General features: G+C 40.7%; 1 protein-coding gene across 1 annotated transcript in view; it reads left to right on the top strand.

The window, feature by feature from the left end:
• The first annotated feature begins 1,213 nt into the window (after positions 1 to 1,213).
• ppp2r5a (protein phosphatase 2, regulatory subunit B', alpha isoform) overlaps positions 1,214 to 26,550 on the top strand; it is a 38,973-nt gene continuing 13,636 nt past the window's right edge. Inside the window, exons 1-2 of the mRNA XM_072362914.1 lie at positions 1,214 to 2,291; positions 21,569 to 21,765. Coding sequence (XP_072219015.1) covers positions 2,108 to 2,291; positions 21,569 to 21,765 — 381 coding nt within the window. The 5' untranslated portion in view covers positions 1,214 to 2,107. The remainder of the gene's footprint in view (positions 2,292 to 21,568; positions 21,766 to 26,550) is intronic.

The following is a 26,550-nucleotide window of genomic DNA, read 5'->3' as shown; positions in this document are numbered from 1 at the left end:
GGGGCTGTTCAGAATTTCTGGCACGTTGCTAAGTAAATCTGCCATTTTTCTCAAAACCAACAGCCTTTGAAAGATGCTTAGGCATTACTCAGGAGGTTTACCTGGTGTTAATTCAGCAGGGAAAAATATTTGCCTGTAGGAGTGGACATTGCAAATTCAGCAAAAATGAAAGTCAAAATTTATTTGCTTCACATTTTTAAGTCCTCCTATGAACTTTTACATCCCGTAGCATTAAAAAGTCACCTGGTTACAGTTCAGCTCTAACGATTTGCTCGCAAAGCATTCATTTCTTCATCTTTTTATTGGCGTTTTCATGCATGGGGTTACCCTCTTTCATCAGTGTTACACATGGTGAGCTGTTTTTTTTTTTTTTTTTTTTCTTCTCTTGAGCATTTGCTCAAATTGTTTATATGTACAAAATAACCAAAGAATGTTGCTTGGTTTATTTGTATTTAATTGACACATTTGTTGGAGTCAAATTTTTATTAAATTTAAAATAGTTTTCTGTGTGTGTGTGTGGCATGTTTTAAATTGTCTGCTTGAGTGGTAAACAATGACTCACAGGTGAAAGTGTTGCAACTCTTCAAGACCCTTTTTAACTTATCTTGACTGTATCCAGTATTTAATGAAAGTTTTAAAGATAATATGTAAAAAGAAATCTGTATTGTGCAGCTGAACTTGATCTGCTTTTCTTCTCTGTTATTACCCTTATTTATTTGTATGAAAAGAAAAGTTATCACTGATTTCATGCAGATTTAACTAGTATTTTATAGTCCTTTAATTCTGCATAGCTTCCACTTAAATCTAATTTTAAACAAGGTAAATTAAAAACGATGATGCTTAAACTCCCTGTTTGAATTACTTCTAATTTTTAATTTTACCAATTGAGAAGGGAGAGTACTTTGGGTTATCTCGAGAACAGATACATTGGAAATAGAGATAGCTATCTTTGAATAGAGATCCGTGCAAACAGTTAATAAAATATGTTTAAATTCTAAAGATAATGAGTGCTGTAGCTTTACCTGATTACTACAGCTGCCTACCAGCCTCCATTCAACAAAACAACGTCACCTATTTGTTTTTACATGTCACATGTCCATGGCCCGTTTTCCGCGTTGTTTGATTAGTTTAAAAAGTTTCTAGTTTAAAAATCTACGCCTGTGATTGGTTTTCAGTAACGTCAATCAATGACGTACAGCTGCCAACGCTTCTCAGTTCAGCGCGCAGACAGAGAGCGACGGAACGCCCGGGAGTGTTTATGGCTACCCGCTCGGCTCGACATCTAGTTGTATTTCGGTCTTTTTAGAGGCCGAGAAAACAGAACGATCGTATTGTAGTCAGGGGTAATGTTGCAAAGTAAAAGTCACCTTTATGCAGATACGACTAACTTTTGAGTGCTAAATGAGTCCGTCAAGCGTTATTTAACTTCGATCGCGGATAGTTCTCGTGAAAAGATACTCAACGGAAGTGCAACCAGGATTAAAACCGGGGTTTGAAGTCGTGGAGGTTGTGTTTTTAACGAGGAACTACATGAATTACATTGCAACTATTTTGTAGTTTGTAACTTCTTTCCTCGGCAACGGTGTAAATTGTCGTAGCAGCGCACGTTAACGTCAGCTAAATTTAGCAGGCTAGCTAGGTGCGTTAGCTGTCAGAGGAGGCATACTGGTTTGCCACAGTTGGGTCTAATCCAGAACTTTTTTTTTTATTGACAATGTGTTACCTACGTTTGGCAACAGGTAGACCGTTTGCAAACACGACGAAGCAGCAAAAGCAGTCTGATATTTAGAAACATAGTGATATTAATCTTATGCATATAACTCCGGTGGTATTGCGGGCGGTGTCGTGAGTATTAGTTTGGCTTGTCTGTTCATGTTCTGAAGATTGTTCCGCATCTCCGACTACTAGATACCCCAATAATGCAGTTTATGGACACAGTCTAAGCCCGATACCGACCATGTTGGATCATACAGACTAACATAAGACTTGTAAAGGAGACGAGCGTCAGCTCGTACTATTCGCACCAGAATTTGAAGCTGATGTGAACAGACGAGGAAACCTATCATCTGATTTTCAGTCTGAGATCTTCGTCAGTTTATGCATCAAAATGTCGGCCATCACGGCACCCGAGAAAGTGGACGGGATTACGGCCATCTCTGCATCCGAGAAAGTGGACGGTTTTACGAGGAAGTCCATGAGGAAGGCACAGAAGCAGAGAAAATCCCAAGGCTCATCACAGTACCGCACTCAGTGCGCTCCGGTTGAGCTTTCTCCGCTGCCGCAGCTCAAAGGTACGGTAAGAGGATGAAGGGTCCACCGCTTTAAATAGTCTGTCCTGACCGGTGCGTTTCGTACACTGCTGGATCTGCAGCAGCCTATGATCAGAACCCCATGTAACGCCTCTCAAGGAAAAGCTGTTTGTGCAAATATTTTAAGCCGTGCAGAAGACTCGGGCCTGTATTTTCGACTGGGAAACAGTGCTTGGACATCCACACATTCCCCTGAGTTATGCCTTCTTTCCTCTATGCAGGCACATTGTAAAAGTTAACCACAAGGCATTTAGAAAGATTGCACTGCTCTATGCCAAAGTGCATTACATCAGTTTAATACTCTGAGTTTTGCCAACTGTTCCTTGGTTGCTCTTTGTTTTGTGCTTCCATCCAAGTTAGGAGGTGTGTCACGAAGACAGAGTAGCTTTACTGAGGCAATGAGAGCTAATTGACATTAACAAGTTTTCAAGTTTGTGGAAGCAACATCTAAACCACGAGCTCTGTGATTGGTCAGAGCGAGCTGCTTGTGTTGTCGACTGTGTTGATGCTGGTTGGGACTGTTTACTGTAAAGACAACTTTGAGTAAGTTGAAGAACAACCTGGTCCTCTTTATATCTGTGCGGCTTTACAGATTTTATACGTAGCGATGCAAGCCATCAGAATTATATCTCAGGTGTTTTTCAGGGGTCAGACTATATTACGAAAAAGCATCAAGCAGGCTTAACTCGCTTCCATCCTGCATCCTAATAATTAAAGCCTGGCACCAAAATGTGCTCTCTGACACACCACATCACTCAGAGAGCAAGGGTAAATGAGAGCCGCCTGTCACATACCAGGCAGTTTGTTTTGGGCTCTTTCATTTTTCAGTCTCATTTGTCCTGACGTGTTACATGTGTGTGCCCCTCACAAATCGGGGGCAACCAGAAAGCAAAGCACCATGGCTGCTCGTTGGAGAATTCATGATCACACAGTGAAATGTGACACCGAGTGGGGTTTCAAGGATGGCCGATATGAGACGTTGCAGAGTCTGTAGGTAGGGACGGGCATGTGGGGTGGAGGCCTGGTCGAGTTTGGTATGTGACCTGCCTGCAAATTGTAGCACTGCTCTTTCCAAAGGAAGAAATGAGTGATAAATGATTAATTGATAAATCGATAAATTCCAGTTGTTAGGTAGTCTCCCCGCACCACCGACCATTGTTTTGGTTGTTTTTTTTTTTCCTTCCCCAAGTGGTTTCTCCAGTGTGGTTACATATTTTATACCCGCATGATTGACTCCAAATGGTTTCAACTCAAACGCCCAATAGGTTTGAACTTAAACTCCTTTGTGTGCTGTAGATGTTTGTCTTTCAAAACATTGTAGTAATGTGACAAATTGCAGCAAACACCTGATGAGATATCTGTCAGTTGGCTTCCTTTAGCCTGCAGTCAGAGCGAATTTCACTGAGCCTTATAATAACTGTGATGTAAATTCCAAACTTTGTACTTTACTCAAGTTATTTTACTTCAGTGCAGAATGTTGGTTGCATTGTTGACATCGGATATTTACTTACACACGTATGTCAAACCTGACTAGAACTTTACTAATTTCCCCCACTTTTAGCTCCAACAAGCAACAACATTGTGAGAACTGTTTTGATGCTATGGGGATGAACAAACCTCAAGGAAAAGAAGGGCTTGCCTGGTCAAGTAGCTTTTTAACGTGACGCAACTTCTCAAATGTTGAAATCCAAAAGCATCACAGATGAAGAAGTATCAACAGCTTGTGGCAAAGGATTGTAGGAGGATCCATCCTTTAAATAACGCTTTGTTAATTCTGCATGTTGGACGCAGAGAGCAGATTAGAAAAGAGCCAAAGATATTCAGCAGAATTTGAGACACTTGCTGTCTTTTCAAACTGGAGCGCTGCACCACGACAAGGCCCAAAAACTGACTTGAAACAGCATGGCAGCCCCGACCGTGACAAGGATGAAAGTGACAGGCAAATTATCCCACTGTCTTCCACTGAAAGCTCCAGGGGGATTTGTTTCGTTCTACATGTAGACAGGTAAAGAGATCTGTTTTTGGTCATTTTTTTTACATTTTTATTTAATTATTAATGGAATAGGTTGTACCTTGTGTCTTGATCATGCAGATGATTCTGCCCACCAGTCCTAAATTATCTTTATTTTGATGCTTGCTGGAAACCAGATTTAAAAGGAACCCAGACTGAAGACTTTTTTAAAAAAAATTCACTGTTTATCACACATTTTGAACCGCAGTGCCTGCTGTTAGTTTACAGTAAAGATGTCAGTTCAGTGTCACGTGGCGCTGCTTTTCTCCGTGGTTTCCGTTTGAAAGGCAACAAGGAAAGTAAAGCAAGTTGGAGCATTCCCAGATGACAGAAGGAGCGATCACCACGTCCTCCCCGATCCATTCGGTTCCTGTTGTAACAGGAAAAAGCTCACAAGGGTTGCTCGTTGCGATGATGGCCTATAATTATATGTTGTGATATTGTTATGTCTCACTTGGTTTGTCAGTACAGTTGATGTCTCATGGTGCTTTGTTCTAAACAACAGCAGCCTTTTGTCACATACTATGGGATACTACTCATGCTGTACACCTGAGAACTGGTCACACCCCAGAAACACTAACCGAGTGTCACTGGTTGTGACCTCTGTCGTGGTTGCTAATTTCTTTTGTAAAACTGAACTGTTCCAACCTTGAAAACCACAAAAATCCAATGTAAAAACCCAATAAGGCTGAACCACAGTGTATTGACAAATCAACCATTTGGATCTTAATAGAACAATCCCATGAATCTTGTTGCTAATCAGCATGAAACTGTCCTCCTGTGTTTACCTTAAACCGCTGATGACAGATGATGGAGTTCCTTTGTTCACACAGAAAGGAAGATAATTAATTTTGTTCTACATTTCCAGTAATGTCTTCAGTGTTGGCTTCACCACTTTCACTGAGCTCTGGTTCAAATTTAAAAGGCCAAAGGAATTCATATTTACCTCACTGTAGCATCTGGGGATTTTAAGTCACGACTACCCATAATGCACTGGGACTACATGAATGATGAGCATCTTTCCAATTTGGAATTGTAATATCATTAGTTACTCTTCACAATACGTTACTGTGTGGGGATTAACAATGAAATATTGAAGAGAAACCCACCGAGGCCAATGAGAACGAGGAGCATCTTGTATGTTCTTGCATCTCAATGCCAGACTATGAAGCACAGTAATGATAATCTGGAGTGGAATGTCTGTGGCAGTAGAAACCCCAAGCTAATTACCACAGGTTTCACTCTCCCCTCCACCTGTGCAGAAGTAACCGTTACGTTAGCTTTTAGCTGCTGCTTACATTAGCTGTCTTTAAGAGATCAACAGTCGAGCTTTATTATGAAGTCCACTCAAGCTCATGCTGTCCCAGCCACCTCAGTGTGTATTGGGCTCTGAAGCTTGATCACAAAGGTTTCTGTGAGGTCACACGTCCAGGTAATAATCCCTCCCAAAATGCCTTTGTGTAGACGCCTTGGGTGTCAACAATTTAAAAAATGTTCTCTTACAATCTGTTGTTTGCAACTCGTATGAGGGGAGCAGATAACGCCTTAAAGCATAGCTGTAGTTATAAGGTGGAAGTCTAATCTTATGTATACACTGTCGAAGTATCCTTTGGCAAGATGAATCTCTCACTGTCCCCCAATGTCTTCTCAACTTGTAGGTCACTTTGGAGAAAAACACTTCCCAAATGAATACAACGTTAATGCAATGCACCTTTTCCTCTCAGCTGAAACAGATGAACAGCTTCTTTGGAAACATTGTGGGTACCTCATCAGTACATTAGCATTTATATTTTTTCTTCTGTGGCAGAGAAACGCAGGCCTCGTCCCACAGTTACTCAGTTTCGACTATTGCAGATTTTTCTTCTTTTTTCAAATTTTTTTTTTTCTTTTAAATGCGTCGGCGCCGATCTTCTACATCCAGACACAGTTTTTGGCCTCTGAAAACAAATCGCCTTCATAAAAGGAAAAGGAGGGGTAAACTCTATTTTCCCAAATACCCGAGCTAATGTGGGCTAAGCCACAGAAGCACTTAAAGACCGAGTTCAGTTGTCCTGATGAGGGCAAACTTTGAGTCGTGCACTCGCCCCCTGCTTGGAGGACCTTTCGTAGGAAATGCTCACTTGCTTGAGAAGGTAGTGTGCTGTTGTGAAGCATTTGTTTGGGATGTATTTGTGACAAAAAAACATGTTTTACAGAGTTTTCTTATTAGGCAGCTTTGCACCAGCTACTCCTGTTCATCTTGTTAATATCCATTCATTGATTGACCATCTGTGAGCTCGTAACACATTGTTGTATAAGTTATGATTCATGTCTGTTACAAGTAGGCTGACGATGCCTAATTTAGCCGTAATAACTCCACAACGTTACGCTGTTTCTATCTGACCGAGTATGTACCAGCTATAGATGCACGGAACCAAAATAATTACAGTGCTGCAAGCTTACAGGACCATTGTGGTTTGCACAGTTGTCTAAAAATCCAAAGTTCAAACATGCAATAGCCCAACAGCATAGAATACAGATGGAGTTCACCACTTTCCTACTTAAAATGAGTCCCTTTGTTTTATCTGTCCGCACTAATCCAGCTTCCTAAAGTAACAAGGCTAAGGATGAACATTCTGCAGCCATCTTTTTGAGGTGCTGAAAGATGGTAGCCAGCAAAGATGCTTTTTTTCCCTCCTGTAGTGGAGAGGCTGAAGTCCTTATAGCTCCTGTTGTGCGATAGACACTGAAAAGATGAGTCATTCAGAGACCAACATTGTTGCCATGGCAGCCACAAGTCTTGAGAGCAAGCCAGGGAATTGTTTGACTTTCCAAATGCAGAACGCTTCATTTAGGCTGATATCTGTCACCGGGGTAATATTTTCAGGTGGGCCACCGTCCCCAAGCACAGTAAACCCAAGCTTTAATTTAAGACTAAGTGTGGTGTTTTTGTGTCAGCAGCCTAAACACGGTACAGTCACGGTGTCCTTAATTTAAAAAAAGGTGGTGTTTAATGCTCATGGCTGTCTCCCCAGTTGTCGTTCTCGTTCTTTTGCTCTTCCTTTTAGAAGCTGTATTGATTCGTAAAGCTGCTGCTTGACAGTTATTTAATTAAGTCAGACTGGGACACGTCTGCCAGTTTCAGTGCTTTGAGGGCAACCACAGGGTTTAATGGTTTAAAACTTGGATGGATCTCTGAGGAACAGAGAGCCCAGATGCGGTTCTCTCTACTTGCATTTAACTAGCTCTAACTTACTTACCGTTGTGGAAGCTAATCGCTTAATCACTATCCTTGCTATAACCAGATTAGCTACCGCTGTGTTGTTGTTGTCACCTTCAGACACTGATCCCAATGCTTGACTACAGTCTTCACACCACCAGAACTGGAATCCACCTAAATTAAGAGTAACTATTGTCGGGGGTAGTTACATTTTTTTGTCCTAATACGCTACTGCAGCAAAATCTAGCATCATTTGAGTTTTCATTCTTTTGCCTTGGCCTTGTATCACCGACCATGTTTCTATTCTTTCCATCTGATAGTGCTGCAGTGATTTGAGTAAATTATTAGATGATGGACAATATTGAAGAAAATCAGTTTTATTAATCATGTAAATTATTGAAGTAAAATTTCCAGCTTATTTGTCTGATTTTCTGCAATTCTTTTTAGAAATGATATAAATTCCCGTTTACATTCCCTTTAGACTGTTTTATGATATTTAGTTGGCTAATGCAACTAAGAATTGAAATATTTGAGCCCAGGCATGTTTTAGACCTTTTCGAGTACAGTAACATTTGGAAATGGTTCATCGATATCAGGTCCTGAAAAACATGTACACCCTATTGGTCTATTGATCAGTGAGTGTGTCCCAGACATGCTGTTCCCATCGTGTCTGCCAGCAGATAGTGATCAGTATTTTTCTAGGAAACACTGGCACAGATCTTTGTGCTTGTCTGAATCGTGTGTGTTCTTGTTTGTTGCTGTGGGTGTCATATTTTTCACCTCTGACAAGTTAAAATGTACTTAAATCCTTTTGTAAATACCTGTTATGTGCCAGTTGAAGAGGTGGATTATGTGATATGCGTTGTAATCACCAGGGCTGTGTGCTGATGATGTTTATGCTAATGGACAAATGATCAAATGTTTCCAGCATCGTACTGTATGAGTTTTCCTTTTACAGTTAAAGATGTTGCATTAACTAAGATGTTAAACTTTCTGTAAACGCACAGAAAAAGTTAACGAATGCTTGTGGATTCATTCATCATGCAGGAGCTAGCACACAGCTGATGTGTAATGTGTGTTTATACACTTGTAATAAGGGCATCTAACGAACGGTATCATCATTCTGGTCCTTTTCTCCACTTTCATTAAAGCTTGTGGTGTATTAAAGTAAGCACATTCACTAACAGTGGTTACGGTTTCCTCAGAGTTGGAGTACTTCTGTTGTAATCTGTTTTTTTTGTTTGTTTTTTTAACATTCAAATGTGTGTCTTAACAAAAAGATGAACGCAATCTCCTGCAAAGAGTTGGTATGTGATCTATTGATCTTTCTTTTCCTGTTAATCGGTTTTCTTCACACATTCGATTGTTTTTGGCTGCCAAACAGTTAAAAATGCCCATCCTGACACCTCAGAGTAAAAGGAGGTGACTGAACATCCAGTTTTGTCCAGCCAGTGACCCCAAATGTTCACTTTAGTCAACTGTAATATGGAGAAAGGCTGCAGATTAGGGCAGAGTATCGCTTCTGATTCCCTGAATCGATTCAAGTCGACTTCCAGTTCAATTAGATATCGCTCCATATGATTTAGTTCCGATATGAATTGGGCACACCTATAAAAGAGGTTTTCACAAACAAATTGCAAAGATTGAATAAAATGCACTTTTCAGTCAGCACGCTCTCTACATCAAAAGAATAAATTAGAATAAATAAGAATAAATTCAAGGATTTTTTTTATGTATCCATACTGGATCTTTCAAATGAGGTCGATTCAAGTTGGAAAATTGACATTTATTTTATGGGTTTTGTTATTTTGTTAATCCAGCCCTACAGCAGATTGACATGTCTTTTGGAAAATAACTTTAATTCAGTTATCAAAATTCTAAAAGATCATTCATTGCGTGTCTGGTTTACCTGTCGCTTCAGGAAACAATCAATTATTTGTGGAAACGACTGACATTCAACAGGGCTGCAGGGAATCCTTACGAACAACAACTACCGATTTTTGCAACCTTAACAGCCACATACAGTAGAACTCGGTTCATTGGGACATGGCCCATGTCGTTCATGTTGTCTTGAACTCCGTTAACAACTTATCTCTCCAACAGCTGCTCTCCATCCAACTTGTGGCTGTTGTCTGATGCCTTGAATATATCTCAGTTACTGCTGTGCTGGCAGCTTGAAGAGTGACGGTGTGAAAGTGCTCTTAAGGGACCATTAACGATTGATGAACCGGTGATGTGAAGGCAGACCACGACGTGTTGAAATCTAGTAACTGAAGCGGACGCTGGAATGCTGCAGGCATCGCTATTCGCCCTTTCTCCATGTGCAGCCCTGACCTCACTTGGCCAGATCGTCTAACTTTTTCATTTTTTTCCACAACACACGCTCAAGTTTCAGTCACCCGCTGAGATAGTGAAGAGGTAATAAAACAGAACTTACAGTTGGTCTATGACAGGCTGAATTACTGCTCATAGTAAAACTCTATAAAGATGAAAATAGAACCAAACCTCTCATCTGTGGTCAGAAAAATTCTTACTTGGACACAGTTTTCGGGTTTTGGTCGCACTTGTAATGAGAAACGGCTGCACAGAGATCCTAATGAGACGACACTTTGGTTTTCCCCGGATTACCTGCTGCATGGATGCTCCATAATGCATGCCTGGAGTACACGTAAGCAATTAACCAGTCATGCAAGGGTTTTGTTCAGGGCAGGGTTCTTCATTATTGGGGTTATTAATTGTTACTTGGTTCCTAAAATAGTAAGCTTAACTTCAACCAGGATGCCATGCTGCTTTCCAAACATTTACCCAAGATGAACTTGGAGTGAATTTGTTTTTTGAGCATAATTTTCTCATGCTCCATGACTGCTGCACAATTTTAATATGAGACTTCTCTAATAATCATAGCTGTACCTTGAATAGAATATACTACATCTTGTAGCTGCTGTCTGTCCTGCATGTTAAACATTACCGTCTTTATAGCTAAAGGTAAGTTGACATTGCTTTTAAAGTTAGCTCAGCTGTTTAGGAAACTCCAAATGTCTTGAGGTTCTCTGGCACTCGTGCAGATTGATGGGTTCATGGCGAACCTTGTTTCTAGTTGGTGTTATATTAAGATGACTCCCTGTGCGTCTGAAATTCAGGCAGGACCATAACGTGTTAAGAAAAATCCTTTCTAATTAAGGGAATTTATTAATTCCAAGTCACAACCCTGAAATCTGTAATAGTAAAGTATGTCAGTTATTACACGGAATAGAATTTAGATCCCGTTTTGGGTTTTAACCCATCCTACAGGTCTAATGCTACACAGCAAATTGGGTTTTTTATAGTTGGGTTTGCACTCTTCTGTATTAAAGTGGTCAAATAATGTTTCAGTACACACTGAAACTTCACGCTTTAACCAAATTCTGAGACACACCCACACTGTCGCTCTCTAACTCACACAGACACACCCTTCTGAACAGCCTAACAGGGACATTCAACAAAGTGTTGGTTGTATGAAATGACAGGTTTGAAAAGCTATTGGTGTCATGAAAGGATTGCAGAACAACTGTGCTTTTGTTTATTTATAGCTATTGTTGTGTTTGAATGACTTATTGGGTGTTTTTCCACCTTTATGATATGTGTGGAAATGATTAATTAACTCATAAAAGACGAACAACCAAAACAAAATGGGCACAACTCGCTGATAAAGCCTCCTGGTGTCCCGACAATCCAAAGCCGTTAGGCTTTCAGTATCAAAAAACGTAGTTTCTTCCATATATTCCCTCGGCAGCTGTTCCACATATTTAATGTGTTCGCTCTCATAAGTTTGGTTTGCACGTAAAGAGTTTGATGATTATAGAATGAAGCCAGCATTTTTAGCCTTTGATCAGCGCCTCACGTGAGCCTGTCCATGACTCGTCAACAGGTTTTAATAACTGCAGGATTTTTTGAGAGCCCTTGTACGCACTTTTAGAAAAACTGTGTAAAACAAGACATTTTTTAGACTATAATTATATGATTTGAACTAGGTTTGGGTCAGACTAACTAACTGTTTTTCTAACTAATTGGTCAAAATTATAGTCACTTAAAGGAATCTATTTACAAGCTGTGGGTGTGCATAATAAATGATTTTCGAGTATCTGTAGCGCAGTCCCAGGAACACTTTGGGATTCTGACAGTTTAGAAAAACATTTGGTGTTTGAAACGTTTACTCTGTGTTTCTTGAACAGCTGTCAGTTTACTTTGGCCCTGCCACAGATGAGCGTTTTAGGCTGATGTTCCCAGACTGTGAAGGTGTTAAAACTTAGACATATTTCAACATTTAGAGATATGTCGAAGACACAGCATCGATTTAAGATTCATTACCTTTTGAGAATGGATATTTTTTTTTCCATTGTACTGCACTAAAAAGCCAAAATGCACTCGGTAACTTCTGAACATTTCCTTTACTTCTCTGACATTTCTAGTTAGTGGTTTACATTAATGCTGCTCCTGCGGTTCTTTACTCTGCCTTATCATTTCTGTATTTTGCCAGCATTTGTTTGATTTGCAGTCTAAACAACTGTGGAGACAGGTCTCTAAATCCCATACAGCCCGGGTACGATCTCATCCAACCAGTTCAGCAGCTACAGTATGACCTTCTTTCATATTTCACGGCCCACACATAGTAAGGCACTTATAGTCGAGGCTGAGATATGTTTCCCTTCATCATATTTGTACTGTGAAGGCTGTACATCTGAGTGATGGGCAAGAATGAAGTCCAAGCACTGTGCCATAACGTGCTTTTACTCTAACCTCAAAACTGTTTTCCTGGAAGTTAAGCCAGATTTTTAAAAAGTTTTAATGTATCCATCTTTTTTGCATGAAAAAGCGTTTTTCTTGGCTAAAGGGCTTTCATGTCAGAGTTTTTCCAAAAAGCTATCGTGGCAGGAGAAGCATTTTTAAGCCTTGGGAAAGCTTTAGTAAAACCAAACACACTTGACAAGAGCTGATTTTCAGTACTCTGAAATGGGAGAATAGGTTGAGTCTCCTGGTCCACATGCTGTAGAAACGTCTGCTGCTGAACTGGCAGGTGGTGGGTGTGCGTTATGTAAACTGGTGTTTTGGCTTTTGATGAATGTATTAATAATCCCAGATAAATCATAGTTTCAGTTCTCAACAATTTGACTCTTATGTGACTAAAGCATTTAACTCCAGGTCATTTGGGGTCTTGACACTGGTGGGAGGATTTGATTAGTGATGTACGTTATTGAAAGAAGCCTTGATTTGTATGAAAGAACAGACAGTGTGAGGAGATCCGAGTCCCAGGACATGAGTTAAAGACTCATCCGTCCCTGTCCGGAGTTCATCTGACACCTGCATACTTCCTTGGGTTTGTTTTGGTCTCTTTCTGCTTGACTATAGTTCTGTGAACTGTTGATGGAAACCAAAAGGGCAGGTATTAGTGTAAAGAAGTTGGTGAGTCGAGCTCAGGACTTTCAAGGCATAATGTAAATATGTTTGTTGTATATTTAACTGTGAATAGGTCAAGATACCCAGAATTTACACAGTTGTTCACGCTTGGAATGTGTTCGATGCGTGACCAAATTTAAACGCAGAAACAAAACAATTTAGATGTTAACGCAGGGATTTGATTCATTCATTTATGGCTCGGAGGGTTAGTATATTGTGTGGCACAAGATTCAGTGTTATAACAATTTGAATAGATACAGAGATATTAAGTGTTGTTGCTCCTGAACGGTGGTAATCAAAATGTAAATGGAGGTTAAGCACTTGACTATCGAACAGCATCAAGCTCACACAGCTGTGAAAAGGACTGCAGTAAATCATATTTCTTTATTGTGAAATCATCCTCAAACTTCACACAGCACTTAATGCAAATTTCCCCAAAAACCTGTTGAAAATGTGCGTTTTCTAATTAAATGACCTCTGTCAGTACTGACTAACTTTGAAGCAGATGTTCATCGATGGCACATCGGTTACTGGGACAGTGAGACGCTAAAATAGGAAGTAGGGTTTTGCTCTCTGATCCAACTCTAATTCTATCCTTATGTTATTTGCATATTGTGCTGTGTGAAAGCGTCCAACATTTCCATAGAAATGGAGAGGTCATGATGCTCATAAAGTTGGGCTGCTGAAATGTTTACCTTTCACATTGATTGGACGTGAAAGAAGAAGTAGTTTAGCTTTTTTACACCCCGGGTGACACTGACTTCTGGATCTCCGGCAGGTCTGTGAAGCCGTTGTTCCGCTTGTTGCTCTTCTTCTGTTAACAAAAGAACTTTCAGGCAACAAAACACAAATTGCAAGAAAAGCTGCAATCTCTTGACTCTCTGGAGTCAAACTAGAAGTCAGCGGATGAATTGATTATCATGGCAACAGGTCTATCTCTATGATGTTTTGTGGATGAAATGGATTCTAATTGTCTTACAGCCAATCACACTTTTATGTTAATCATGTAGAGATGAAAACGCTGGACAGCAGTGTTATGTGAATGATGTGATCTTTACAATTCCTCTCATAAGCAGCTCTTATGCCAAAGACAGTCCTCATACCTCAGTTGGATCAAAGAAACCTGAATGTTTTACAACAAAATTTAGCAGTAAAGCACGTCCCGGAGAGACCAGTTAAATCTTGGCTGGTTGTGTCTCTGCATGTGAATGAATACAAGATTTTCAAGCTCTGTCACGGTGTATGTTAATAAGAGCCCTCGTGCTTCTACATCACTGTATGCGTGTATTTTGTACACTCTGTACTGGAGGGGATGCAGCTCTCATGGGGTATTGAACCCGTTCAACTCATCACTCACCTCACAGCAGTTTCATGCACAATATTTTTCTCTGCTGCTCCTCTAATTGCAGTACTGTGCAAAGTCGTCGCTGTGCGCGCACATCGTAACACTGCAGAGGTTTTTAGTGCACGCTCACAGCAGATATGATGCATCCAAGCCTACTCTCATGTGTTCATAATGGTCTAAATCTATTCATTTCCATTTCCATCAAACAATCCAGAGAGCCCTCTTTCTATGTATGGCAGCGGGTCAATTTTTAATGTTTCTCCACTGATTATTTACGTTTTCTTTCTTTAGTTTTTGTCTAATCTCTTTGTGGTTAATCGCACACTTGATGACATTTTTTTCCTCTGCGATGCTGCGGGTTTTGAGCTGAGTTAGCATTTCCTGTTTTGTCATCAAATCAGCTTCTTTGTCTTTGTGACACAGTACATGTTCCACTCTGAATTTATTCCGACGGATCGCATTTCATTGACAGTTTGTGACTGTTTGATAATGCACAACACGTTAAAAATTACAGTGAACTGTAATTTCAAGCTAATGCAGAGCACTTGACTGCAGCTAAGTTAAGATAACAGTAAAAATGTGGTTTTCATTACCATCTCATTTGCATGAAAAGACAATTCTTTAGTTCAGTTCAGCAATATTTCAGGCTGTGCAGTGAAAGGATTTGTAAATAACAGATTACTTCCTGGTGCAGCCATCCAAACATGCTTTTTTCTGTAACTATGGTAATCAGCCAGCCCTGATATGGAGGTTGCATTGTAGTGATAAACCAGTGAGTTATTCACCCATTTAAAGGAATCAGAAAGAAAAGTGACCTAGAGAACAATGGGGCCCTTAAAAAGTTGATATTGAATAGCTCGTCCTACATGACAACTGTCAGCTGTCTGATGTTGCTCAGTACAGAGCAGAAGAGCAGCTGTGGGGTTTTCAACAAAAACCGCTGCAGTGAGTTTTTGGCCGTGCTGTTTGTGTGTTTCTGGGACTTGTGGTGACACTGAACTGATGTACGTGCCAATTGTATCACAGACACAAGCGGTAAGTGATGTAAATCCTATGTTGTCACAACTGATTTGTCCTTTTGTAACAGTCTCTCCAATCATTTTTTTATTTTTGATTTCTGACCGTTTTCACTGACGACTGTTAAAAAATTTCAAAATGTTGTTGACAGAGATCAGCGGCCTCAGATCAGATTTAAAGCATAGTTATCCATCCTTTTCTGCTATCTCATTTCTACTCTTATTTCCATGCACAATCTACAACATATAGTTTATTTTCTATGTCCATCATCTTGTCTGACATAACATAACAAAGTTGTGCCATTTTTTCCCTCCAAACTACTCCCATCTGTCCATCTCATCTCATCTCAGGCTGTCTTTTTAAGTCAGGATTTCTCCCCTTCTCTAAAAAAAAAAAACTTGCTAGATACCATATTAGTAAATGGTAGGAAGTACATTTCAAAACTTGTCATAATTTAGCAAAATCTTGTAAAAGTCTGTTGCTCACCAGATTCTTCAGCTGCATTAGGGACATGATATCTTAAAAAAGTTCTGTAGAAACCATCACAATGAAACTGCTTTGTTTAAAGTAAGTTGTTCTGCCCTCAAATGTTTTTCCTCATAAATGACAGACACTGGAGCATTTACATTAACAAATATGTGCCAGAAATGAGACTTTTCTCGTGCCAAATGTCTGCTTTCTCATGCGGTACAAAAAGTTCATAACTGATTGTGTTGTACGGAAAAAGGATGTTCAAGACACTCAAAGAGACACAACGGGGCAGGCAGCTCTTTGGCAGCATCAGGACCACATTTAAAGCCAGTTAAACTGGACAGCACAGCTCTAACCCTTCAACCAGAGCTCGAAGCGCGCTGGCCTCGAAGTTTTCATCCCAAACAGAGAAAGCCTGTAGCCTCGCTACAGAGAAAATGACACCACTGTACAGCAGGAAGAGCTGTGGAAAAAGTAGTACAGGAAGTACACGATGTGAACACAAACTTAACTCTCTTAAATGAATGTGCAGTATTTCATGTTTTTAAGTAAGAAGCACATATGTTGTGCCTCCCTGTGTGTCGATCGGTTGTACAGATGCCCGAAGCAACGGACGTGCCCGCACACTTTTCCCTGCAGTTCGACACCAAAGCTGCTGTTTGTGAGGTCGAGAACAGCAAACATAAACTTGCATTTTAGACTTGGTTTTGCTTCTGGCCAACATTTGAATATTGAACTTATTGTTGACCTCACTCAAACCAGTTTGTTTCAGTTGAGAAAATCATCCTATGCCATCTGCAAAGCTCTTGTACATTTGAATTTTTTTGCAGTGCATTTTATTCCACATGTGAGGCAGTAAAGCTTCACATGAATGTAATATTCTTGATATTTCTAAAACGAATGGCAACAGCTCTTGGTTGTTGTGTTTGGGTGTGATGACACTTTGTGTGTCTTTATACAGGAATTCATTGCAGGAATACACGAATAGTAAAACCTATAATGCATGGCTTTTATTGCTGTCGGGCTATTGTAATTTCATCACAGTAGAGGCATTTATTCTGAGGCACAGTGGTTCATCTGTAAGACACCAGAGATCAACAGCGATGCTGTTAAGACCAATTGTGAATTACTCACTACGAAACTAAAATGATTCTTAGGAGTATTTATAAACCTCATGCTTTATCTGTCTTCCTTTAACCTTGAGCCACTTTCTGACTCATTTCTATATGAAATTGCATGTTATTACTCTGATAGTAGCATAATTGATTCCTAAAGCTCTCTAATTTCTTGTGAAACTAACACTTTATCCCTCAAATTTACAGCAGCTGAAATAAAATCCACATTAATTTGGCATGTTGATTAATTTGGGATATCCATCTGAGCTCGTGACTGCTTTCTTGTACTTTGTTCTCAATCATAGCTTCTTGGTTCTAATGGAAATTCCTTCCTTTGCTAAGCACCCGGAGGAATTTGTGCGCTAATGCATCTCTGTGTGAAAGACAAAAATAGATTCACATTGGGGATAGCATCTACATGTCAGACGGTCTCTAACAGGCCCAGCCATGTTTTCTCTCAAGGGGATCAAGACAATTCCCTGTAAAATGTTTTGTACATACTTTACTAAGTGAGGAGGCACACAGGAAAGATATGCTGAGCATAAAGGGTTAAGTGGGCCTGTATTTTCATGAGGCAGAGCACTTTGTCATCTTCTGCATCGGCGCAAGTTCCGATAAAGGTTTCATGAAGAATGTGTTGGACTGCAAATCGGCTCTCAAATTCACATGCCACATCCCGTCTTTTTAACCTGCACAAAAAACAAGTGTGAAAGAAGAACAATGCGTGGAGTTACGTGCGCGTCTTGCTCTGTGATGTTGCCAGGCAACAAGCAAAGTCTCCACGATTTTGACACTTCCGTTTTTTTTGGAGGGATTAGACAAACAAAATGCAGCATGATAACGATGAGCTTTGAAGATGCTGTCGAGCGGATTTTTGTTAACTTTGGACATGGAGGCATGCTAAAAATGGAAAAAAAACAACAACAACTTGGTTTGATCTGATGCAGCTCGTAATACAAGTCGTTTTCTGTAACCCTGTAATGATAATTTGATCATCCGTTTCTCTGTGAAACCAGCGCAGAGATAGCAGTCCTTGCAGGTTTAGATTACAATAAAATTCTTCTTTCCGGTCATCCTCGGAAATGAAATTAAGTTACAGTAACTCCAAAACTCAGCCGCACAAAGGCTGGCTGAACTGCAGTCATGCGCATAAAATTTAGTTAACTGTATAAAGTAATAATTGCATTATTAGAGATATTGGACAAAATACCAGGGAGTCACAGTAAAAATGTTCAACCTCATTCTTGACTTTGATGTACGCGTCTGGCCCGCATCCGTCTGTGAAACGCTGTCTGTTTGGAACTGTTTACCGCAGATCCACAGTGTCACAGTGCCAACAAAGTTTAGTTGGAAAGAAGCTCTCCGCATCCTCGCCTTTATCTTGCTAAGTTGTTGTTGTTGCTTGTGTTAGCTGCGTTGGCATCTGGGGATTCACCGTAACGTCTCACAAAATGAGTGTTCATATCTGTTCTGCTGCCAGTGTACTCAATGGATACACAGCAGACTTTTCTCCAGTGTTTCCGTGCCTGTATGAATTTTTTCTGGATGTTGGGGCTTTTGCTGGCATCGCAACGCTTTTCACCCATTTTTATGTGTAACTCTGACGTTGATGCGGAAGTCTCGTGTCGAGTCTTTGTGGAACCTGCAGCAAAACCGCAATCGGCAGTCCTTTATTGTTAGTCAACTGGTTTGTGACAAAACAACTTCCATCCAGAAGTTCATGTGTTGATGTAGTTAAATATTTAAAGTTACAATGAGGTAATGTTTACAAGCCTAATGTTTGCCATTTATTCAGGAGTCTTCCGCTCACGCAGCGTTGGAACGAAGACACCTTCCACTGCGTTTCATAAGTGTTCAAACCGTTCCTTAAAGTCAGACTGTCATGTTGCTCTGTTTTGTATTCAGTGCCCACAAAACACCAAAGGTTTGAATCTAGCGTGCCTTCCCAAAGTGATAACACCCAGCCCTACACATGTTTACCACATACCAGGGAAGAAATGGGAGCCATCCTTGTGTCATGTTAACATGGCCGCAGGGGCATCAAGGCCCTCTTATCCTTCTTGCTGCAGTTTGGTATTTAGTCTGCCCTTTCAGCGTGGAATTCTTTTGAGATGCGATACTTTGGAAAATTGGCATTAAAGCAGAGTTGTAGGCTAACAAGTCAGGTTGGTACAGTTACACTCGCATATTGAGTTCACTCGAGCAGCAGCTAGCGGTCTGACCTGCAGAGCTCGGTTACGTAAGTACTTCGTCAGCTGTTGACACCTCTGGAACATTTCGACTGCGTGTGAAATTTATTGTGAGTTTTTTGGCTGCGACTTGCTGTGAGATCTCCTCTGCCTCAACGTTTGATGGGGTAATGCCTATTCAGTTACATAATATTGCTCAAGAAGAAACTGCACCACAAACGTCTCTCACCCTGACTCTTCCTTGGTTTGAAGCATAGCTCGAGAGTGGGGAAATCACCAGTAGTTAAAGACAGAAAAGCAGTGATTTTTATTCTATAATATATGGAAAAGTAAATGGAAAAACAAGTAGTATGAACAATTGACTTCATATTGCTTGTTTTGCCCTGCAAAGAGTCCATAGAGACAGTTTAGAATGTTGGGTACATGGCTCAAAAACAGTTACCGCATGTTTGGGGGTTAATCAGTTGGTTACCTTTTGCTTTGGGACAGTAATGCATATAACATGGAGGTGTACAGATGCTCTTTGCAGAGCATGCAGCTCTGTGTGTTGCATTTGCTGCTTATTAGCTTTACGAGTGTTTGTCGGAGCAATCGGAGCTCCAGGTGTTCCTCCTCCGATTAACCCACCTTCTTTGGCTAAAAAGAGGGATCTCTATCAGTATTAGGCGTATTTTAACGAGATGGAGGGATCTAAAAGGTGTTGGAAGGCTCCACTTTTGGTTTCAACTCAGTTTGCTTTGAAGCTAAGTTCTGTTCCTCTGTTATAACAATCAGTGGTTTTCTAATGTAGGATGTTTCACCTTTAAAATAAGCTGTCTGTTCTGAGCGTACTAAACCCCAGGGACTATACAGAGCTGATCTCTCCTTCAGGTAATGGAAAGAGAGAACTAAAGACACAGGGGTCTTGTTACCTGGTCAGAGGTGTAAACCCAGTGATATCTGCTAATGTTTACTTGGAGGAAGCGACTAAATAGTCTTGAGCAACCCTTAATTTTTTTATATTTTGCTTCTATGCAGCCAAGCTTTCTTGATTCTCTTAAAGTGGTTTTAAGCAGTAGGTCTTCAGGCTGTCTGAAGGTCTTTCACATATTTCTTTGGTCATAGGTTGCTTCATCACTTTCATTCCCATCCTTGCACCATTTTCAAAGGAATATATTTTATATGTTTGTTAAGCCTCTTAAAACTGACCTATGAATCCAGCATTTAAAGGCATCTAACTCAGTGGATGAACCAGTGTTGTCTCTATACATAACACACAATGTGGGACAGAACCAATTTTAAATTGAATCTTGAAGCACTTTGCTGCTAGCACCTGTTGCAAAGAAGCTTAACTTGTTCCTATTTATTTAGTTGCATGAATAATGTCCAAGATAACACAGAAAATGGCAGGGGAATGTCAAGTTACATCAGAACAGGGCTGAGAATTAATTTGCAGCAATTTACAGCTGTCTGTGGACATAATCATCACTTATAATATGACCTAAATATCTTGCTTTATTCACAACATTTAACATTTGGTCTGCTCAGTTAAATTTAGTGTCTGGTCTTTTAATTGCAGACCACATTCTTTCCAGTTGAATATCATGCAGCACACCATAGTTTGCACGGATTCTTAGTAACTGCTTGAAGCCAGATCTGTTAGGAGACAGAATGGCCAAGTCATCGTTGTGTGTCAGATGATTAATAAGACACCCCCTCATCATTTTGTGACTTTTTAAAAAAAAAAAATTTAAACCAAGCTTTCTGTGCAAGTTTTTCATCAGGTGTCCAAAAGAGGAGAACCCAACCTTCTTCCAACAAGTGCAAAATGTGCGTTTAATAATTGAGCACAAATTAAACACAAAAGTGTGCCTTTCCACCCCAGTGTCATCGCCTGTCACGGACTGCATATATCTTAGCGTAACCCCAGAACCTTTGGGGTATCTGGTTGTGGAGCTGTTGTAAATCAGACTGTCCGCGCCGATGTGCAGAAAGGCTCGAGTGTGTTCAGCGATGAGCTGCTGCTGTGCTGGAGCACAGCATCACTGTACAGTGCGTCTGCATTTTTGGACAGCTGCCAGTTTCTGTTTATAGCTTAGCCCAGGTTAAGTTTGACAGCTCAAATAACCCAGAGCGCTCTCACTGCCTAATCCATAAAAGGCTTTGTGATCAAAGCTGAGAATGACTGGGTCGCCTTTGTGTAGCATACATTTGGTCTGTTGTGTCTGGCTGCTTCTTGATCATGCAGGTTTGTTTGATAGGTATTATTATGTAATAAACCAGATCATTTGAGGTTGTTTTGCTGTGCTGGTGTGGTGTTAGCCCTTTTCAACCGGGCTTTGATTCCCCTACAAATTCCAAAAACAAAAATGAATCGCATGCATATTTTTAAAATTCACCTTGTCCCTCCCGTTTGTCTCATCTCTTATCCTTTTCCATAATGGATTGAATGATGCTGTTTATCCACAGTCAATGAGTGTGTTTCCTTCTTTTGTTCCAGATGCCCCCTCCACAGAGCAGCAGGAACTGTTCGCCCAGAAACTCCAGCAGTGCTGCATGCTCTTTGACTTCTTTGACTCGGTTACGGACCTGAAGAGCAAGGAGATCAAGAGGGCTACTCTTAATGAGCTGGTGGACTACGTTTCCACCAACAGAGGTGTTCTGGTGGAGAATGCGTACCCAGAGATCACCAATATGGTGAGGACGCACGTGTGCATTTAAGCTCATTTCTCAAACTGTGAATTTCTTTAGTCATTTTAATCCGATGCAAAACCTAAAGCAACAATAGCATGGCCCAGTTCCCAGATGTCAGGTGATGTTCTAATACTAGTGTTTATTATTTTACAGCAGAGAGAGCTCCTCTCTGGCACCAACTTCCTTTGTACTTTAGCAGGATTAAAAAATGGAGGCTGATCTTGTGTCTAGACAGTGTGTGTCATGTGTCAGCAGCACGTGAGGTACATGATACCATCCTCAGGTGAAATCCATTACTACGCCGGTTCCATTTTAAGTCCAAAGGCCACATCAAATAACATTGTGCACAGGAAAAGCACAATGTTAATTGATTCACTGGAAGTTCTCTTTTTTTGTCCCCTCATCTCCTTCACTTCCACTGAAAACACACTGATGTTTTCATGAAATGTGATTGAAACCAAATTCTGTGTCACATCTTAGTTGCCATTGGTGAGTAAGAGATGTTTCTGTTTGTCTCTTTTCTTTGTTGTAGCTGCTGGAAGTTGGAATAATTAGTGGTATTCGGTATTCAGGGTCACATTTACTAAACTGGACTAATTGATGTGTTGTTGCAAACCATAAATGGCACCGATGGGAGTGTCCAGTTGTGCAGGTGACGTCCTAATACTGCGCTGATCTAATAACCCAGTGTAACGGACTTATTTCAGTACACAGTCCAACACTGTCTGACAGGAGCAGCACAAATCAGGGCAATGATTGCTTGTGAGGGGCAGTCATTAATGTCTAAATAACATGAGAAGAGAGAACCTTTTGGTCTCTCCTAACGGGCCTTTATCACCACAGCCTGCTGTCTGCCACAGGAATGTGTGAGCATGTATTATTCAAGAGATTCAACACGTATGACCATGAACCTGCAGCTGCATCACTGCGTCCTCACCTTTTGATAACCTTTTACTCCTCTGCTTTTAGGGCCACTGTGGGTAATGATATCTCCACACAAGTTATGGTGTATTCATTGTAATAAAAGAAAAGAAAAGGTAAACAAGAAGGGTGTTGCATCAGTGCTTCTAGTCAAAGACTCCAGGCTGTCTTATGTTTCAATCAAAATGTTCTCGTGAGATCTCGTCATTTCCATTTTCAGGAATGGAAAGTGTTTTTTTTCTTCACACGCTCTCTCCTTCCGCCACTGCTGCACAACACCTGTGCACAAGTTGAGACATGCATTTTTTTACTGTGGTAATTGATGTCGCAATTTGCAGTTAAATATGAGTGCAAAGCCAAGTCAGTCAGCCAGCCAGCCTGTGGGATTTCTCTGAATTTTGCACTCTGAAAGGGAAACTTCAGTGACTACAAGGGCAACCGGGCCAGGTACGAAGATCACTGTGTAAACACCTTTAAAGCTCCAACTTATTAGACAATTTAACACTAAAACAGGCTTCACCACAGGAAGTGTTTGAAGCTTTTCACCAAACAAAGGCACAGTGTGAAATGAATCCACCCAGTTTGCTCAAATGTACATCGGAGAGCTGTTTGGATGTACCTTACAAAATGTGTTTGACCAGCATGGTATAGATTTGTGCTTGTAGCAGGTGCCCCGAGCTGCCCAGTTTCCTCCCACAGCACAATAGTGACTCATGTGCAGCATTTAAATCACAACATGCAGTGCTGCACTGATTCGCCCCACGATGGAGATTATCACGATGGACACGAGTAAGCGCATCCTCAGCTGAGTCAAGGACTCTTCAGATTACCAATGGATTGGAGGCAGTAATTAATGTTATGCCTCGAAACTATCAATTGAGAAATCTGTTTCCTTCACTAGTGACTTGAAGGTGTTTGAACAGTTCATCGTACCGTTCAGCCCCGTTAAAGCACCTGGGCAGCGACTGAAAAATGTTCGGGCTCCAGACTGCTTTAGAAGAAAATGTTGTGCATGTCATCCAAAGATTCATTATTTGAACATTCTAACTAAATGGCATGTAAGCCTTTGAATACCTTTCCGTTCAGATGCTGCATTTGTGGGCTTGTGTCTTTTCAGGCGTGCGTTTTGTCATCAAATATTCCTTTTTTAAGATTACATTGAATAAAAACATTGAATAAAAAGCTCAAAAGTTGAGGGAGAAGGGGTAGAAAAGAAGGTTTAGGTTGATAATTGTGCCGAGTTATTCAGAAAACACGTTGTTTAAAGCAGTGCTTAGGTGGGAGAATACCTGAAAAGTACCAACATGGGTATTATCATGAGTTAACCATGAAGGAAACCCAGATAAGAGTCACGTATCTGAGCCACAGATGGGATTCTTGACTGAGGTTAGACAGACGGCAGCTGCTTGTACGCTGTCAGAAAGTTGGGCTGATGATGGCTCTCCTGGATACTCTTTGCTTGGCATCACATGACAGTGAAGAGGTAAGTGCTTTAAGTGCTGCCCTTCATTCTGCAGCAGCAAGGACCGCTTTGATCACTGAGGCTGTCAGGAGTCCAAACAGCAAGATTTCTCATTTCCATCAAAAGAGGCTTTACTGCTGTTGCCAACTCTTTAATTAGTGTTACTAGTAGATTATAGAAAAACACTTATCTCAAGCAGTTTTCACTGAATTCTTTATTGTATGCCAGGGATACATGTAGAAAGAGTTGAGGCTGAGCTGAAAAGAGCACCCATGAGATAACATTTCCCCCTGTTATTTGCTTAAATTTGCCACTTTCTTCTTTTACATCTGCTGAACTCGACGCTCGCACCTTCCTCTCCCGCTCTTTTATGCAGCCTTGTTGCAAAGTCAGAGCCTCAGCTGCCCATCATCAGTGAACCTACACTAGTTTCACCTGCAGCTCTGACACTTCAGAGCAACACGTTCTGAATCCTCCTACATCACTTTCACACACAAATAACGGTTTCCTTTTTCTCCTCACGAAAATCTCGCACGCCTCCCATGTTTGCTGTCCTCCCACATTGTTTTTGCCTGTTTTGTCCAACTGTAGTTATTTTTCAATAGTGTGAGGTGGCTGGGGGAATTAAGTATGTGTGCCTGATGCTCAAGTTGTGTATTATGTGAGCTACTTTTAGAAACATGTAAGTCGCTGCCATATAAATGCCCTCAGTGAAGCTAGAGTGGTTGTGTGTTTAATGCTTTCTACTGCAGTTGGGTCTTGCTAGATATATCAGACTTTAATATAGTTGAGGTTGCAGCCTTATCTACTAGTCCTCTTATTTTCAGCTGAATGTCCTGCTCAGCAACCCAGCTTGCAATCTGAGTCATGTGATTCCAGCTCAGCCAATGATGTGATTCACATCATAAAAAGGCAAACTTATCTGCTTTGTCTCCACTCTGCCTGCTCTACAGAAAACATAAAGCCAGCAGTGTAGTCTAGAAGGTAGTTCGGTTTTACTTCCTTGCATCAGTTCAAACATGTTAACACGTTAATTCCGAAGAGCAAACCGTACAGAAATCTGTTTGCGCTTTTGGCTGCCTTGCGTTTCTCTGCTAAATTATTGCATATCCAGACATCTCAGAGACGTGGATTTTTCTAATGCAGACAGTTCTGTTGAAGCTACTACATTTTGCATTAAAAGGCTAAATCATGGCAAAGCCGTTTGTAAAACAGAGAGGAATTGCAGTTTATATGTTGTCACATCACTAGCAAGACCAACAGTAGAAATACAGTGTTGCAGTTGAATAGTAGTGCAACAGGAACGTGTGCCTGCTTGCTTTTGATTGACCAGAGCATCTCACAGGATGGGACAGTGTTGCTGCACTGAAAGAAGAGTCAGGTGTAACTAACAGCTGTTTGACAAGCCAAAGCTGAGGCTGCTCTGATTGTGACCTAAAACCCTTTCATAACCCATCAGGAGCAGATACAACATTATCGAACTGGAACATGATTACACCTCTCAATGTTTTTGTCGCCCCTCATTTTAGGAAATGGAGACAATTCTTTCAAGATTTTCAGAAAACTCAGATTTTAGGAGACACTGGTATTATTTTGGCAACTTTGGAGCCACTCGTACTTTTGTAGAGCAGGACATTTTATTCTAGATGATCAATGAAGGGTTCGGATGAAGCTATACTCTCAAATTGAATGGTTTCAGGTTCTTGCATGTGAATATATTCTTGATTTCATAGTCTGTGAATGTATATTGGAAAAAACAGCTTAGAGTCAAAATCCATTTATAGAATTTAATTTTCCTGTTATCTGCTTTGGTCATTCTATTGGCAGAAGTTATAGTGTTACAGTTTTCAGATTTCCAGAATTTCTGCTGCATAATTAATACTTAAATGTATGACTTCATTACATCTTTGTCACAAAGTGTCCTTTGAATTAAACGCATAAGGAGTAATTGGGTTGAACACCACAGGCAGTCGGCTAGATCTTACCATTTCAGTAGATAATGGCTGAGCTGCTTGATGTTTTGTTACTGCGTGATATATCCTTTTGCCTGGAAACAGCTGCTCTGCAGTGTCAGACTTCTCTAAAGTATCAGGAAGGAAACAAGCAGGCAAATAACAGCTTATTGCTGTAACAGTGGTGAGCTGAGGGACCCCTTTATCCTTGAAGAACATGGGCTACAGCGGCACAATAGCAGGCTTCTCTATTCAGCCGATGGTAAAATCAGACTAAAATCAAATCTAAATGATCTGAATGTCATGGCAATCCTAGCATCGTTGCTGTGTTTACCCTTTTTTTTCCGTGGACACTTCCAGCGGAGCATTGTGTAATGTCGCCTCATCGTCTTTGGATGGTTCCAGGACCATCATTGTGACTTTAAGGAGCAGCAGCCACAATGCATCCTGTAA

Source organism: Leuresthes tenuis, unplaced genomic scaffold, assembly GCF_036924035.1.
Source record: "Leuresthes tenuis unplaced genomic scaffold, fLeuTen1.0.hap1 SCAF_13, whole genome shotgun sequence".
NCBI lineage: Eukaryota > Metazoa > Chordata > Actinopteri > Atheriniformes > Atherinopsidae > Leuresthes > Leuresthes tenuis.
The sequence above is the reverse complement of the archived record's forward strand: the minus strand, read 5'-3'. Positions and strand labels throughout refer to the sequence as shown.